Raw genomic sequence first — 17,910 nt, 5'->3', positions numbered from 1 at the left:
GGAGGTTTAGGCAGTCTGCAGCAGATTCATTAATTGAGATTTAAATTTAGGCAATAAGTGAAAGGTGACAGGCCCCTTGATGTCCATGATGACTGGCTTCTGGACTTAATAAAGTCCTGCTTGAGGAGCAGAGGCTGGGAAAGTCACCTTCATACTGTAGCTCACATCAGAAAACTTACAAACAGCTGACCGGAGACCACCGTCACTTCTCACTGCAGCCTAATAATGACACAATATTTATTTCATCATTTTGTTATTTTTACATTGTGTTTGTTTCACCTGCATCCGAGATGTAATGAACATATTTAAGCACACTTGCTGGAATAAATAATCTTCATGATAAACAATTGTCACAGACTGTCCCTCCTCTCCAGCCACATTCCCTACACTTATGAAGGTAATACAATAATAACACGGAGGCTCCATCGTCAGAACTAAGAGAGTAATCCCTTTATTACTCCCACCTTGTCAACGACGACGCATTACAGCTTCACGTTTTTCCATTCTTACCTTTCACAAATAAAGCCCTAGACATATACATATACGTACACTGCATCACTGCTTCCCAGAGGAACTTTAATTTACTCAGAGCATTTCACTAAGAGGCAATTCAACAAAATAACTAACGGTACTGCTGCTCGTTCTTCTCTCCGCAAGGTCTTAAGCTATTATAAGCAGCTGTGAGATGTGAAGCTGCAGTTGATCCAAATAAAGAGTTTCTCCAGTCCTTGTTGGATATTAAAATGTATGAACACACTATGATACAATAACTCATTCCTGTTTTATGGCTTCTTTTCACATCCTCCACTGCCTTGCATTGACATTATCAAAATATGTAGGTTTTTTGTAAAGGGACTTTTTGTAAGAATCAGAAATTGCTTGTCAACGGCGACACCTGTGGCAATTAAATCAACGAAAGTCAGCGCCCTGTTGCTCGCGCTTGTGCTCAAGATTCAATATGTTTATTGTCACGCCGGTTGTACAGGTACAAACATGTGAAATACTTTTTGCTGGGAAGCTCCATTAAAATAATAAGTTATATTACATTTACATTACATTATAAAAGGAAATACTTTGCACAATGGCATATTAAGAACATATATTAAGAATATATACAGTATATATAGTATAAGATATATTTTTGTGTAAGAATGTGTTGAATGAATTAGCGATTTAAAAGTCTGATGGCCTGGGGGAAAAAACTGTTCCTCAGTCTGCTGGTGTGAGTCCTGGGGGTCCTGTATCTTCTACCAGAGGGCAGGAGGGAGAACAGGCTGATGTGGGGGTGTGTCGTGTACTTAATGACCCTCAGGGACTTCCTGAGGCACCTCTGGGTGTACAGCTCCTGCAGGCTGGGCAGCTCGCACCCGGTGATGTGTTGGGCCGAGCGCACCACCCTTCCCAGCGCCTTACGGTCCACGTTGGTGCAGCTGCCGTACCAGGTGGTGAAGCAGCCTCACTCTACATAGACATGAACGAGCATCGCTCAAAACAGTGAGGTGACACTCGTCAGCCAAAACCACAATATCACTCTATATTTCACCTGCTTGGCAGTAATGTTAGCTGACCAGACGAAGGGCTCTCCATGAATCAATGCTGATCCTAGTGTTGGCTTTTCCGACCGCGGCCGGAGGGAACAGGGGAGACACCGGAGTTTAGGTCGGAGACGATAACGTTTCTCTCTGCGGACCCCCTTCACTTCACAAGTCACGGGAAACCTCTGTTGGTCTGGAGGAGCTGCAGCATTTATTTTTGCACAAACGTCCACTGTACATTCACTAGATATTCTCAGAGCTAAACTAACTCTTCTGCAGTGTGTAGTGTGCGTGCATGCACGTGAGGTGGAGCGAGCTGAGCGAGTGAGAATGAGCGCGCTGTGTGAGTGAAGGCAGGCAGAGGAGCAGAGTACAGCAGAGACTCCGGCCCTCGAGACCAAAGCTACGGTCTCTCCCGCGTCTTCCGACCGCGGCCAACACCGTTTTGTATGAAGGGCTTCACTAGATATAACTTTGCGGTTTTGGTGCTTCCGTGTAGTTTGTGTTGGAGTCTTGTCTGAACACTTAGCCACACGCAAGCGCGTATGGGACACCGACCCAGATTGATTTATACGTGTAAGAAGTTACAAACAGTCCCTTTAATTAATGGCGTAAAAAATATTTTTAAGTCCCATGTCCTGCCATCTATTATTCCATTACTTTCCTGATGTTTTAGGCTTTTGCCGTGGTATCGTTTCAGTATCGGTATCAAGATACTTTAGGCAGGCATCATATTGAATTCATAATTTTGGTATCATGACAACACTAAGCCCAGTTCAGTCTCATTTAAATTCAACTTTTCTCTTTATCTTAAATAAGTTTAGAGTTGCAACAATAATTCCCTTCAGCTGGAATCACTACAATAAATTCATCTTACCTTAAATTCAAGTTCACAACAACCTCAGTGGGATCATCCTCTCACACACATAAGCCCACATTAAATAAAGAAAACCTTCCTCTCAGGCTTGATGCGACGCTGGAGAGCGTTGGCTTCCCTCACAGGAGAGTAATAACATTAAAGTGTTGGTACCTTGGTAATTAAAGAGTTCAACCTGAGTCCAATCTGCATCTGTTACCATGGTGACAGCAGAGGTCCAAAGATGACGTCGTCCGTCCCGCACATGGTCCAATGAACTCCATCACTGCGCGTTTTATATTTATATATATATTTATTTACGTTCTTTGGTGTTTCCCTCTCACCTCCTGCCATACCTGAGATCTTTCTTCTTCTTCTTCGTTGGAGTTTTATGGTGGTTGACTTTACAACAACTTTATGGTGCATTACCGCCACCAGCTGGTCTGAAATATAGTTAAAATAGTTTTACTACTAAAGAAAATGAAATGAAAAATAAATGGATAAATAAATAAATTAATTAATTAATAAATAAATAAAAATAATTAAATTATTAAATAAATAACTAAGTTACCTGTGATCTTTTTCTTCTTTTTCGATTTTATGGTGTGTGCTAAGGGGCATTACCACCACAACGTTGGAGTGTGGACCAGAGTAACTATCCCCTAAGAAATGTATACAGATAATAAATTAATTAATTAATTAATAAGTACTAAAAAAACATATTTCACTGCTTTATTTTTTATTTTATTTTTTATTTTTTTGCTACTTAACTTACTATTTTCTTAATGGAGCTTCCCAGGAAAAAGTATTTCACCCGATTGTACTTGTATAACCGGTGTGACAATAAACATCTTGAATCTTGAATCTTGTGATCAGTCCCAGTTTCTTTAGTGGAATAGTAAAAGATGTCAGATACATTTATTTATTTATTTATTTATGTTTTAGACTCTCGTTCTCTACCTTATAGCTCCACTGATTCTTCTACTTGACAGCATTCCTATAATCCTGAGGGATGTTTATTTATTAAGTGCAGTGTTTTATTAAGTTTGGTATGTCCTACCCTCAGCCTTGTTCAGATGTTCTCCTTTTTAGTGCTCCTTTTGCATATCTTTTGCAAACCTCAAGCAAATGATTGACCAGTAAAATACTACTTCCTCTTACCAACCATGGACTCTTCAAAATAAAAATAAAACTAGACCTAGAAATAGAACAAATAAAACAGAATATTTATTACTATACATCTATATCTTATATTAATTATCAATAAACTTGTTTGTTACACTGGACTGTACCTTTTCAATCTTTCATGAACTTTCTTTTAATCTTAATCTTTCAATGAAATAGCTGTTGAACTATAAACTACTTATAACAATCTGAACCTGAACCTATACCCATATACAGTTTCCCTGCTAATTTCCTGCTATTCTGTGAACTTATTTCAACTTCTGAAAAAATAAAGCTCTTCAAAAAAAGGCTGAAATGATCTAAAATTCAATTGCGTAAGAAAACAGATAATAATAATGTGTCACTTAATGAGATTATCATGTTAGGCTACTAATAAGAAGATTGGTGAGAGGCAGGGCTTGGCTTATTACATCCAATGAGAGACGCATCTCTGATAGTAGCAGCTCAGAGAACAGACGCAACACGGACTTCTATGTCAGAAGGCATTTCACGCAGGATGGGGCTCTTATTTCTAACGGTGTATTTATCATTTTCATGCCTCAATAGTTTGACAGAGGCGAACTCAACGCTTTTACCGAGGATGACATTCACAGAGAAAGGTAGGAAACGTTTTTCTTCAACTTTAACATGAACTATGATGTGTACATGTCGAGTATCCAAGAAAAAAAAAGACAAGTAAAAATGTTTTAAAATGTGTTGAAGTTAAAGAATGTGAAGGTTTTTCCTTAGTTAATTTGAAACACACAAAAGCAGGAGAGTGTCACGCGTTTAGTCTAGACAAACAGAACAGAGCTGCTGCAGTGCGTCTCAGCTTAATATTGTTAAGTGCTCCTCTGGCAGCAATATTTTGTCAGGTTCAAGCATCAGGATGAAGAATATCATTCATTTAGGATTCCCAAGGAATATTAATTGTGATAGGAAACTGTGGGACATATTGATAGAAATAGGCTACAAGTATATCTATTGCCTGACTATACATAGTCACACACACACTAGAGTCATTAATATAAGATGTGTGATATGATCAAAATATTTAATTTAATTTAATAATGTCATTGTAAACATATTGTTCAGTGCAACCAATATCACTATAAATATTATAGACATAACCACATGGTATTTAACAAGTATGCACTGAAGAATAAGAGTAAAATCCATTTTGACACTTTTGTAAGTTTTCAGTGATTGAACCTATTAATTAAAACTAATTAAGCTGTGACGTCATCATGAACAATAAGAATTTATAACAGAAGACATTTTGACATGTGGCAATATGTGACATGTGTGTAAATAATAAAATTAAAGGTCCAGTGTGTAGGATTTGGCATCTAGTGGTGTGGTTGCAGATTGCAACCAACTGAATACCTCTCCGCTCACTCCTCCCTTTCCAAGCGCATCAGGCTGATGATGAATTCCATTCAGCTGCTTCAGTTTGTGAACGCTGGCTCACTGTCTCACGGTCATGTCTTAATGGGACCCTTGAATAGAACAGAGGCATCGTTAATGTTATTAGTAACACCTGTGCTTTTCCTACAACAAGTTAGGCTTGTTCGCGATGAGTCACCGTCGATCACCGCACAGTGCATGCCGGTTAGATTTGTGTCCAACTTGATACCGACTTGCTCTCACGTCATGCATGCGAAGACAACGATAACTTTACGATAGAAATAAACTCATTTTGTAGAGAATACTAATTTTCTGTATAATTATAATATCTAACTCTTGACTGTATGCTATTAGTCGCATGTTGAATGCAATGAAGGTTTAGTCTATTAACAAATACATCTTGTGTGGTTGATAATAATAATAATAATAATAATAATAATAATAATAATAATAATAATATTAAAGGTTATTTATATTTATATTTGTATTTCGGGCCTGTGTGTAAAAAAAAAAAATAACAGAGTGAAAAAATTTCCCCTCAGGGGATCAACAAAGTGCCTCCTTCTCCTTCTCCTTCTTCTCCTTCTTCTTCTTCTTCTTCTTCTTATTCTTCTTCAAGAACAACACTACAGAAACTTGTTTTAACTTTACGATAAATACATGTCATGTAACTGAAAGACAGATGTCAAACTATACATAATGATTGAAAGCCTAATGGTGGTGTTGAATGAAAGGTTAAATTATCAATTAACCCTAGGACATGAATATCTTCACCAAATTTCATGATGGTCAATCCAATAGTTGTTGAGATATTTCACTCAATTCAACAAATGTCAACCTCATGGTGGTGCTAGAGGACAGGTCAGGAGATCACTGAAGTTCATCTTGGAATCGTGAATCTTGTGCCAATCCATCAGGTAGATGTTGAGACATTTCACTGTATAAGTGGAAACTCGTTAGGATTTGTCATCTGAGGACAAATCAATCTGTACCAGCCATGACATGCTAGCTTGTCGGGAAGAATGCTAAATGACGCCATCCATAGAGCCACACCGCTATCTTTGCTACAACAGGTTAAGCTGTTATTGTGTATACAAAGTTGTGTACAATGACTATTTGACCTTATCCATTACACACCCAATGTTTATCATTCATCATTCATGTTTTTTTATTGTAGAGACTGCAGTGAAAAGGTTACCTTTACCTGGACACCAGGCACCCGTAGGGATTGTTCTGGAAGGAGCGCCGGACACTGTCATAGTTGTTGGACAAAAACACCTGAACTCATTCAACTTTCAAAATCCTCAGAAGGTAGTGATCATCTCTGGCAGTGTCTGCAATCAAATAACAGATAACGTATATTTATAGAGACATGGAGGCAATGATAACGATGCATTTTTTCTCTTCACAGGCTCCGGTGGAAATAAGCGTGATGTGGACAGAATGCATCGTCAGTGGGCTTCCAGTAAGTGTGAAAGCGGTAGAAGAACATAACTTAATAGCAAATAGCACAGCATGTGATATGTTGGTCAGATCTGATTGAATTATTGCAAAAATTCTTACTCTTGTCATTTAGGATTGCAACTATAACATCAGTGTGGTCCACAAGATGGAAGAGGACAACCAGGTGTTTCTGTGTGGAACCAATGGCAAGGCAACAGTGTGCTGTGCTATGGTAGGACACTGCAGAGATGTACTGGACATGTTACTGAAAACGGAAGGAAAATGTCTGTTTTGTTGTAACAACATTGGGAATAATCACTGGTGGTGCTCCTTTCTGTCTGGTCATTACCACTACTGGTTGTGACTAGCCACTTCTTCTTCTATGTATTTGAAACAATCAACTGATGCTGTTGCAAGTAGATGAAGTGCAACACTTCCTGCTTATTCAAGTTTATTCAGATGCACCACATTTGTTCTACCAGATGGAGAATATGTAGCGAGGAGAGTTTGAGATCTTCTGTGTTTTCTTGTAGGACGTATCGGTGCAGTCACCCAGGTGCATTCCCTATGATAAAATGAAGCAGATAAAGGAACGCATAAAAGAATTTGGCATAAAAGAAGGTGAACCGTCAGCCTTTGTGGGTGAGTTTCTGCACACACAGGATTTTTCTTTTCTCTGATTTCTCTGTTATTGCCAGCACTATAATAACCTCCTTCACTCAGCTCAACATTTTCTAATGATTTCGTGGAATCGAGGGGCCTCCAAGTTCGAAAAAAAATGCAGCAAAAGTGCCCTCTTGGATGCCCCTATGGTAGATAAAACATGATAAAGTGCCCTCTAGGGTCCCTTCCAGTGGAGAAAATGTGATGAAGTGCACTCTAGGGTGGCCTTAAATGGAGAAAACATGATAAAGTGCCCTCTAGGGTGCCGTTCCAGCAGAGAAAACGTGATGAAGTGCTCTCTTTTTATTTATTTATTTTTTACGCCCCTGCCCCTCAGACAGCCTGAGTCCACCACTGATTTTAGTTTTTTCTTCTTTGCTATCATTGCTTATAATGAGTTTACGCTGGCGCTTCTTGCTTGTACCAACTATTCACTCCAGACCCCATTTCTCCCGCTGGCGTCACACCAAAGTACAGACACATTATGTCTTTCACACAGGTTTTGCATATCAGTAAGCAGTTTTTCCATACAGGAGAAACTGTTTTTTGCATTGTAACAACAGAGAAATAATCCATCAAACACAAGTTTACGAACTTTGTTTTTCCAGTTTATATAAAAGGTTTGGTTGTGAGGAGGACACATTAACACATGGTCAGCTGTTTCTGATGAGTTAATATTTATTTTTACCATCTGTATTGTTGTAAAAAAATAATGGTTCCAGTCAGCAATGACCCAACACTGCCATCTGCTGGAGGTTTAGGCAGTCTGCAGCAGATTCATTAATTGAGATTTAAATTTAGGCTATAAGTGAAAGGTGACAGGCCCCTTGATGTCCATGATGTTTGGCTTCTGGACTAAATAAAGTCCTGCTTGAGGAGCAAAGACTGGAAAAGTCACCTTCATACTGTAGCTCACATCAGAAAACTGACAAACAACTGACCGGAGACCACCGTCACTTCTCACTGCAGCCTAATAATGACACAATATTTATTTCATCATTTTGTTATTTTTACATTGTGTTTGTTTCACCTGCATCAGAGATGTAATGAACATATTTAAGCACACTTGCTGGAATAAATAATCTTCATGATAAACAACTGTCACAGACTGTCCCTCCTCTCCAGCCACATTCCCTACACTTATGAAGGTAATACAATAATAACACGGAGGCTCCGTCGTCAGAACCAAGAGAGCAAATTCTTTATTACTCCCACCTTGTCAACGACGACGCATTACAGCTTCACTTTTTCCGTTCTTACCTTTCACAAAAAACCCTAGACATTTACGTACACTGCATCACTGCTTACCAGAGGATCTTTTTTCCGCCCCTGCCCTCAGACAGCCTGAGTCCACCACTGATTTTAGTTTTTTCTTCTTTGCTATCATGAGATAACTTCTGTTGTGATTTGACGCTGTACAAAAATAAATTGAATTGAATTGAATTGAATGAGTTTGTGCTGGCACTTCTTGCTTGTACCAACTATTCACTCAAGACTCTAGTTTCTCCTGCTGGCGTCACACCAAAGTACAGATACATTATGTCTTTCACACGGGTTTTGCATATCAGTAAGCAGTTTTTCCATACAGGAGAAACTGTTTTCTGGAATATGAAAGGTGAACTGATGCCCTCTGCAAACCCAAAGCACAGCGATGCTGCTATAATACCTTTAAAAAATTGTTCCGTCTTTGCAGAATCTAAGGATAGTGATCTCTACATTACATACTCTGGATCTCAAGAGTTCGTTGGCATCCACAAGTTTGGGAGAAACCGAGTTGTACCGGCAAGACATGATAAAGGTACAGTATCTGTATGGAGAGAGATTGGTTTTCTGTAAGGACGGAGTATTAGTTTCATTAGTTAACATTCATATGTTCTAAGGCTACAGAGACAAATATTTGCACTGTTTTTTTGTCTTTAGAGCAGCACTATGTGGGTTTGGTGCTCGGCAGACAGAAAGACGATCACAAGCAGAACAAAGCGTATGCCTTCTATAAGGAGAAAAACAGAGACACAGGCATGTACAGTGAGATGTGGCTCCCTTTTGTGACCAGGGTTTGCATGGTAAGACCTTCATAATTAACTTAATTAGGATTGCATTTTTAATTTTAATGATTTTAGCTGGATTTTATAAATAAAAACAACTGTAAAGAACATTTTTTAACCATATAGATTACATACTGTATACTAATCATTGCATATGCATTTATTGCATTATGAAGGAATGATTGATCCTTGGGCTGTGTATTGTTTCTAGGAAGATCGTGGTGGTCCCAGGAACACCCTGCAGTCTAGCTGGACATCCCATATGACCGCCAGGCTCTTCTGTGGGGACTCTGACAGCAAACAACATTTCTCTGAGCTGGTGGATGTGGCTACTGTGCCTGCAGACCAGTGGCAGGATACCAGGGTTTATGCACTCTTCAGAAATGAATGGTAAGACTCCATTATCACTCATGCATTCAAGAAAGTGTGTTGTAAGGTTTTAAAACACCGCTACTTTCCGAATTTGATTCATGTTGGGGTAAAAGAGATGACCTCAAACATTAAGTACAGTACTCAAGTATAGTCATAACTTCAGCATTAGCCCTATCAAATGTTGTGCTTTTCCAAAAATTTAATCCAAACTTGACTTGGGCCCATTTCGGCAAAATTCTTTGACACTTTGAACTCTGTCACAGTTGTAACAGTTTTTGACCAGCATGGCTAAAATCTTTACTGACCTCTCAACAGTGTCTTGTTGCTGCAGATGTCTATACTGTGTATACCAGCTAATCTCTGTGTCTCTCTGCAGGGGTATGAGTGCTGTGTGTGTCTATATGTTACGAGATATTGAACGGATCTACGAATCCTCCCCCTTTAAAGGCACGGACCACCAAGCGCGCAGGCCTAGAACGGTATGTGTCATGCAAAATCGATCTGAGGTGATCTTGTCCCGTCACAAAATGATTCCTGGCATTGTTATGGCTGCTATCTTTCAAACCATGGGCTGAATATAATTACAAAGAAGATGTTATTAATTCTGAGTAGGGCTGGCAATCAATTAAAAATATTCAATCATGATTATTCGCGATTGTCCATAGTTAATTGCGATCAATTGCAAATTAATCGCACATTTTTTATCTACCTTAAAGGGAGATTTGTCAAGTATTTAATACTCTTATCAACATGGGGGTGGGCAAATATGCTGCTTTATGCAAATGTATGCATATATTTATTATTGGGAATCAATTAACAACACAAAACAATGACAAATATTGTCCAGAAACCCTCACAGGTACTGCATTTAGCATAAAAAATATGCTCAAATCATAACATGGTAAACTGCAGCCCAACAGGCAACAACAGCTGTCAGTGTGTCAGTGTGCTGACTTGACTATGACTTGCCCCAAACTGCATGTGATTATCATAAAGTGGGCATGTCTGTAAAGGGGAGACTTGTGGGTACCCATAGAACCCATTTTCATTCACATATCTGGAGGTCAGAGGTCAAGGGACCCCTTTGAAAATGGCCATGCTAGTTTTTCCTCGCCAAAATTTAGCACAAATTCTGAGTAATAAACATGATTTAATTGATAAATCAACATGTCAGCACATCTCGAAACATAACTTGACATTTTCTCAAATTTGACTAGTGTTTTCAAACTAGGCTCTTTGCACATTTTATAGTAACACTGGTGTTATTAGAATGCAAAATAACTGTATTATTATTGATCTATTATTTTATATTTTAAAGTCACTATTTGTAGAAATTCCCCACTTTTCCACCTTGAGTGGTAATATCAGTAAAGATACTCTGGCAGAAAGCAATGTACGCTGCTACGCCATCCCTCAGTGTCAAGCTACATTTGATGTATGTAGCCATCAAATGCATATTTAAGAACACTTTTAGAGGGTTCTTCTTTTGAAACAAGTCAGCTGGAAACATTCAAAAGTAAGCCAGACAGGTTTTACCATCAACTCAGCTAATGATAACTTCATTAACTAGCTGGCTACATCTGATGAAGTTAGTTGTCATTACAGCCGTCAAAACCAGTTCTCGCAGGCTGGAAATGAGAAGCCTGCTTTTGTCTTCCTCTGTCTGAAATCAAGGAACCATTGTTTCAAAAATTAGTAAGAATTGTGCCACTATTATTATTGTAAAGTACATATGTAATTGGTACTTGAACCATCACAACGCAAACCGAAACATATGCCTTTATTCTTCAGTGTGTTCCAGACAGCACAAGGATTTCTTTAGACGTCCTGAAGATGATTGAGGAGAATTCGGAGATGGAGCATTGGGTCCGGCCCGTGAACAAGTCTGGCCCACTTCTCTTTAATCACCACAGCTACACCCACATCCATGTTGATGGTTCCCAGAATAACAACCACCACACCGTCCTGTTCCTGTCTCTAAGTAAGTAATAAAGTCATCAAGGAAGTTGAAACTAAGTATAGTGTACTGTTCTGTATATGTGTGTTCATTTCATACACAGGTTCCTTTAAATTGTTTACTATACTGGGAGGAAACAACAACTCATTGTTTGACATTTTAAATGAGCAAGAGAAGTTCAGTTTAACATGTAGCTGAGACAGAACCCAGTGCTGAAGCTCTAAATACTAATATCAAGTATCTGGTTGGAAACAAAGGCCTGCAGACACTCGCAGAATGAATCTGTTAAGTCCTGTTCAGCTCAGACTGAATAGGACTAAGTAATAGAGAGAACAGACTGATTACCTACATGAAAAAGACTAGATTGAGCTTGTTTTCTCATGACTCTGACTGATCTCCAGATGGTTTGAGGACCAGGCCTTCGGCTTTGGTTTGAGGTTTATTGTCATTTCCTAAGAACAGAAATGCATCATGTGGAATATCTCATGTGAAATAGGTTGATGTTTTTTTATTCATTTCACCTCTTATGATATAGTATATGATGTGTCATTGTGCTGGGACAGGAGCTCAAACAGAGCATTTCAAACAGAGGGTGAAAAGAAGTGCTGCAGCACAGCCGTATGAGAATGACAAAGCGTTTTTTGAACATTAAAGCATGTAAACATGTTCTAGCAGAAACCCAAAATACAAGTATGAACCTGAAAATGAGCATAATATGTCCTCTTTAAACCCACTTTTTGTATAAGGAATATGAACTATAATGATGCTATAGCTGTTGAGCATATATTTAAGAAAGTTTCGAAAGAGGATAAAACCATTTTTGGACGTATTATAACAAACGGCGGCCAAGCCTCAATTCTCCTGTTTGACTAACAAGGAAGATAGTTTGTTAATCTACCTTGATTACATTAGAGCTGCTCATACTGCAATACAGAGTGTGGCCACTACGCCAAAGTCACCTCACAGCCAGCCCGTTCTCAATTCAAAGGCGTCAATACCGCTGCACAAGGTATCCTTTTGCGGCGGTAGGAGTCGCACTTTTACATTAACTACAATGTAAACCCATCCAAAACAGGGCGGGCGGCAGGGGAGGAAGATGGGTCCAACAAACACAGGGCTTTCATCCAGGAGATCGCTGTTCATATCCTGTGCGTTACGTTTCACTTTCATGTTACAATCAGCTGTTCGTTCGTGTCCCGTGTGCACAACGTCAAGTCACATTTGCACTGTACAAACGCAGTAATTTTAAGGCCAACCATGTTGTTTTTCCTAAACCTAACTAAGTGTCTTTGTTACCTAATCCTAATCCTGTTTTTGTTTAATTCACAACGTTAAGCATGTATTTCCTGCGACTACAAAGTGATGCCAAGGGGTCTGACAAAGCGTCAATATGTGACAAGTTGAGATGCATTTGTGTTGGTGTGGCCACCACGCCAAAGTTGACTCACAGCCCAGTGATGTTCCTCGGGGCTCATGGCGAACTCCCAGTTAGCTTGTTGGAAATTAAATATTGCAACAGTCAAGTTATAGTACTGTACAAGTACACACCCACTAGAGAAGATCAGTATAGTGCTAAGCCAACCAGTCCATCATGACCCTCCTTATAGAGATCCATGCTCTCTTTAGCAGAAGAATGAAAACTGTTGAAACAACTGAACAGTTTCCCACGTCAAAGGGGAAGACACATGACACAAGGCTTGTCTTTAATGGGAAAAATACTGTAGACAAACAACCTACAGCAAGCAACTCATAAATACTTTATCCATGCACAGTTAGGCCTATATGTAAACACATTAAATTTGCTTTTCCACTTAGAGTAGAAGGAGTTACTGAAGGCGAGGTTTACACACGGTTTGAAGAACATTTCTTAGAAAATAATCTCTCAGCAGACTTTTTTTTTATCTACACATTTTATCTATGCTTTGCTGGAAGAGTCATAATGAAGTGATGAAACATGAGATAGGAGTGGGTTGGCTTGTGTTGGTGTTGCATGTTTATCCATGTTGACATCTTCCTGTCTGTCTTCCTGTGTCTTTATACAGCTAATGGAAGAGTTCATAAGGCGATGCAGGATAAAAGTCAGAGCTTCATCATCGCTGAGTATCAACCTTTCGACCACAGAGCACACATCCTCAGCATCCTCTTTCACCCCACCTCTGTGAGTAACGCAGCGCTGCCAACACAACTATTCCCCCCACGAGACATGAGGGTGGGAGTATGGAAGAGTCTTATTCACCAACAATGGTTATATTGAGTTAAAGGACAATGGTAGTACTTCTTAAAGAAGTACGTGCAAGTTAGATTTTTTGGATGAAGTCTAAACTTTTCTGAGGATATTAAATAAAGAGATAAGTCCCAGTACAATTAAACCTCTGTTCTGTGTATCATTGCAGAGGAAGCTGTATGTGAACTCCAGAAGTGAACTGGTCCAACTGGACGTGGCCGACTGCACTCAGTATGGAGACAGATGTGAGGATTGTGTCTTGGCCAGAGATCCTTACTGTGGTTGGAACAGCACCCACTGCACCCCTGACACACAGTAAGACCACCCTACTTTATCTTTATCTGGACACTTTCATCTAAATATCCAAACATACGTTTTAATTTCACATCCAGAGATTACATGTAGTGGCTCTAGCTTAAAGGTGCTCTGTGGGGTTTTCTTGTAAACCAACAAAAGCTATATGTTCACATTCACTGTTTCTCACCAAAACTTATTGTGCGTTTGTTTGAGGTCTAACTAACATTTGCAAGTTTTTAAAACTATTTCAAATTGTCCATTGTTTACATTAGGGCTGTCAAAGTTAACGCGATAATAACACGTTAACGCACATTTGTTTTAACGGCACTAATTTCTTTAACACATAACGATTTTTAAGTTGTAGCGGGCTCAGTTTTAAAGCTAGAGAAGCTAGAAAAAACCTAAGGAATCCATTGGTACCAACCATACCATACTAGCTTGTCGAGAAGGACGTTAAATAATGCTCCAAAGTTGCGCTAAATTTTGGCGAGGAAAAACTGGCAAGGCCATTTTCAAAGGGGTCCCTTGACCTCTGATCTCAAGATATGTGAATGAAAATGGGTTCTATGGGTACCCACGAGTCTCCCCTTTACAGACATGCCCACTTTATGATAATCACATGCAGTTTGGGGCAAGTCATAGACAGCACAAGTCAGCACACTGACACGCTGACGGCTGTTGTTGCCTGTTTGGCATTGTTATGTGTTGTTAATTGATTTCCAATAATATATATATACATACATTTGCATAAAGCAGCATATTTGTTCACTCCCATGATGATAAGAGTATTAAATACTTGAAAAATTTCCCTTACATTTTGAACAGGACAGAAAACAATGTGTGATTAATTTGCGATAAACAGCCCTAACTTGAAGTTATTTCTCCAATTAACTTTGAAGTGAAACAGAGAAACTTGGGAGGCGAGAACACTGGCAGCTGTTGAGTGACCTGTAGCATAGAGGAATTAGAGTCTGAAAGCGCATCTAAAATACATTACTTGAACTTTGTCATTCAAAACTTCCTCTTATAGGTGCTTGTGTTCTGCTCTGCTCACAAAATGGTTATTGCGATGTTGTTGCCAATAAAGTCTTTATAAGGTGATGTGGGTTCAAATGGTGTTAGTGGCTTCAATCCATTTTAAGAGTACATTGTGACAGTTGTTCACCTTGTGTAAAGCATCGAGTAATCTCCATTAACGTCAATTTAAATGTCAGATGTACTTGCATGAGCTGGCAGGTAGTTTTGTTGTGTGTGGTGTGTTTGTGCATATGGATGGTGAGTTTTTACTTGCTATTATTGCCATATTTTTCTAACTCATACCTTTTCCTTTCACAGAGGCACACTGCAGGACTTGACCCAAGGGAACCATACCATCTGTTTGACTAAGCTTCATCAGCTCCCTGGAAAAGGTATGAAACAAAACAGATAGTTTAAGACCAATGGAAAGTTATAGACCAATGTAAAGTACGTCAGATTTCTAGGTTGTCTCTGTGAATACCTAATATAGCAATTCACAGAGACAGCTGGGAAGTCTGACATACTTTCCACAAAACAAGAAGTTGCTCTGTTCTCGACTGGTCGTAAATGAGAACCCAGATAACACACAGATAAACCACTGTTTTTGTGCTAGTTTCATGCAACTCCAGTGTCACAACAGCTGAACCACAGCTAAACTGCAGCTTAGCTGGACGTATGATACATTCATTCATGTGTCATGAGCATGTCAGATTTCTAGGTTGTCCCTGTGAATACCTAATATAGCAATAGGCAAACACTGTGTGCAATTAAAACGGCATTAATCAAATTAACGTGCAAGACATGTTGGAAATAATTACTCAAAGTAGACAGAGCTTTGTATATTTTAATGCCTGGATAGCCCCGTGGGCACAGTAATGCAGTACCACTGCCAGGTTTGGGAGTGGTGTATGTGTGCCGTCATGATATCATAAGGTTTGTCTACCAAATACTATATTTTAATTTGGGACACTGTAATAAAAACAATTATCCTCACACAACATGTGGACTTTTATCTCCAAGTGAATAGCTAAGCTCTTTGAACACAACTTTACTAATTCAAGTTCAACTACCCAGACTGTCCCTACCAGTCCTATTACAGGCTGTAATTTCTCTCTGCAGCATGTCTCTATATCCCAGGAATTAAGTTGATAAAGTCAAAAGTAGCAGCCCTTGACATTACAACCACTGCATCACATCTTTTTAATTAGGCATTTTAAATATTGCCTGTCTTTGCTCATTACTTAAGTGAGGAATTTAGGTTTATTTGAACCCATCTTATCTTACCATACGCTTCACATGATATAGAGAACTTGCAAACAACCGACTTGACCACCTCCGAGACTTCCTGTGCGGTATCTTGCCCTTGTCAAGTCAAAGCCACAGTGAATGTTGCCACTGATGTCTGGTCTATGGTACCATGTTGTGCTACAGTTTTATTTTTCTTAACAAGAGCTTTGACTCGTCTTTCAGAAATACTAAAAACTTACTTTATTAGCTGAGTTCTTTCTTCCCCCATTTTCAAACTTTCTTATCACGCCCACTCCTGGTCATTAAGGGTGTACCACAAAGCTCAATTTTAGGTACCATCTTTTACGTATTAACGTAAATAACATCAGAGAATCCTTCTATGTTCCTCTACGCTGATGATACAGTTCCCTATTCTCCTACTACCTTGCCATGCTCTAATTTAAATAAGAGACCTGCCTGGTTAAATAAAGGTTAAATAAACATCCGTCTTAAAGCTTAACAGACCTTGTGTTCTTTTCTCAGCATTTAGATCTTCCACTGCTACACATGCAGACGAGGCCGGCAGCAGCATCGCACTTCGCCCTGAGTCCAAGTATTTCCTCAAGTGCCCGGTGTCGTCCCATCACGCCCAGTATACCTGGCTTCACCTTGAAAGCAACACATCCTGCAGCTCGAGGGAGCAGCAGTGCCTTCTTCTGATCGACAGCATGGGTCCCGAGCAGGAGGGAATTTACACGTGCGTGTCGGAGGAGATGGGCTACAGCAGAGTCCTGGCACAGTACAAACTACAGCTTGAGAGCAGGGCGGCGGGGCGTTCATCAAGCCCACTGGTCTGGCTTTGTCTAATGGCTGTCCTGATCAAGAGTTTGTCCTGTTAATCCCGAGTAAATAACATGAATACGATGGCGATAAACGACACTTCCAACTTCAAGTGTCTGTAGTCCTACTGTAGCTATAGATAGAGCTAACAGTATAACTAAATTGAAAATCCTTTATTTCATTTTGTTACCACAAATCCTAATCGTAATAATTTCCTTTAATTTAAAGGTGTTAAATTCGATATTCAGATTATACATTAATACAACATTAAACAACTATTAGCTGTGTAAAGATATAGTGGAGTAATGTCTACCTGAGCAGAGAATGAATTAACTCTACCTCTGTGAGGGATAAAAAAGATAAAAAGATAACCTTCTTGCTTGTTTTAGACACCAGAAGTGTATTATTTATAGACTGTACAAAATAATATTAATACATGTATCTGTTGATTTAACTTTAAATTATCATTACTGTGTCATACAAATCAAGCGAGACGTTATGTCCCTTCCGCTACCATCTTTGGATTAAGAAATACATGTAAAGTTCTAGCTGGGAAACTGGTTAAAAATGTTTTAAAAGCTGTTAAACAACCCTTTGGGGTTTCGATTATTCCGCAGAAACCCATCTGCTTAGCTGGAATATAATAATACTACATGAACTGGGGCAAAGGTGTCACATGCAGGAAACCTGGGTTGGTTGGGTTACCTGAAATATGTTGAAACCAGATTCATGCAGGTAAGATAGTATCATGGTGCATTTCACTGGATCAAATATCAAGGTCAGGCAAATTTCCCCACTGCGGTAATAAAGGAATATCTTATCTTACCTTATTGCACTTTTGAAAAACTATGTTATACATCCGT

At 39.2% G+C, this 17,910-nt stretch overlaps 1 protein-coding gene across 1 annotated transcript; it reads left to right on the top strand.

Annotated features, from left to right (window-relative positions):
- The first annotated feature begins 3,990 nt into the window (after positions 1-3,990).
- On the top strand, positions 3,991-17,360 carry LOC119478281 (semaphorin-7A-like). The gene is made up of 14 exons (XM_037752916.1): positions 3,991-4,175; positions 6,140-6,273; positions 6,374-6,442; positions 6,539-6,637; positions 6,939-7,047; positions 8,762-8,866; positions 8,989-9,131; positions 9,325-9,503; positions 9,862-9,964; positions 11,277-11,466; positions 13,485-13,600; positions 13,836-13,981; positions 15,299-15,372; positions 16,751-17,360. Exons 1-14 carry the CDS (start codon positions 3,992-3,994, stop codon positions 17,104-17,106), a joined length of 2,007 nt encoding a protein of 668 aa, XP_037608844.1. The 5' UTR covers position 3,991; the 3' UTR covers positions 17,107-17,360.
- Positions 17,361-17,910: the final 550 nt, after the last annotated feature.

Source organism: Sebastes umbrosus, chromosome 2 (genome assembly GCF_015220745.1).
Source record: "Sebastes umbrosus isolate fSebUmb1 chromosome 2, fSebUmb1.pri, whole genome shotgun sequence".
NCBI lineage: Eukaryota > Metazoa > Chordata > Actinopteri > Perciformes > Sebastidae > Sebastes > Sebastes umbrosus.
This window is presented reverse-complemented; position numbering and strand designations above follow the sequence as displayed.

What these genes read in the sequence shown, in the direction of transcription:
- LOC119478281 (XM_037752916.1), top strand. Translation starts at nt 3,992, where the DNA reads ATGAGAGACGCATCTCTGATAGTAGCAGCTCAGAGAACAGACGCAACA. An exon ending in CAACAGTGTGCTGTGCTATG is followed by an intron (nt 6,638 to 6,938) that starts GTAGGACACTGC and finishes GTTTTCTTGTAG; the next exon opens with GACGTATCGGTGCAGTCACC. An exon ending in TGAACCGTCAGCCTTTGTGG is followed by an intron (nt 7,048 to 8,761) that starts GTGAGTTTCTGC and finishes CCGTCTTTGCAG; the next exon opens with AATCTAAGGATAGTGATCTC.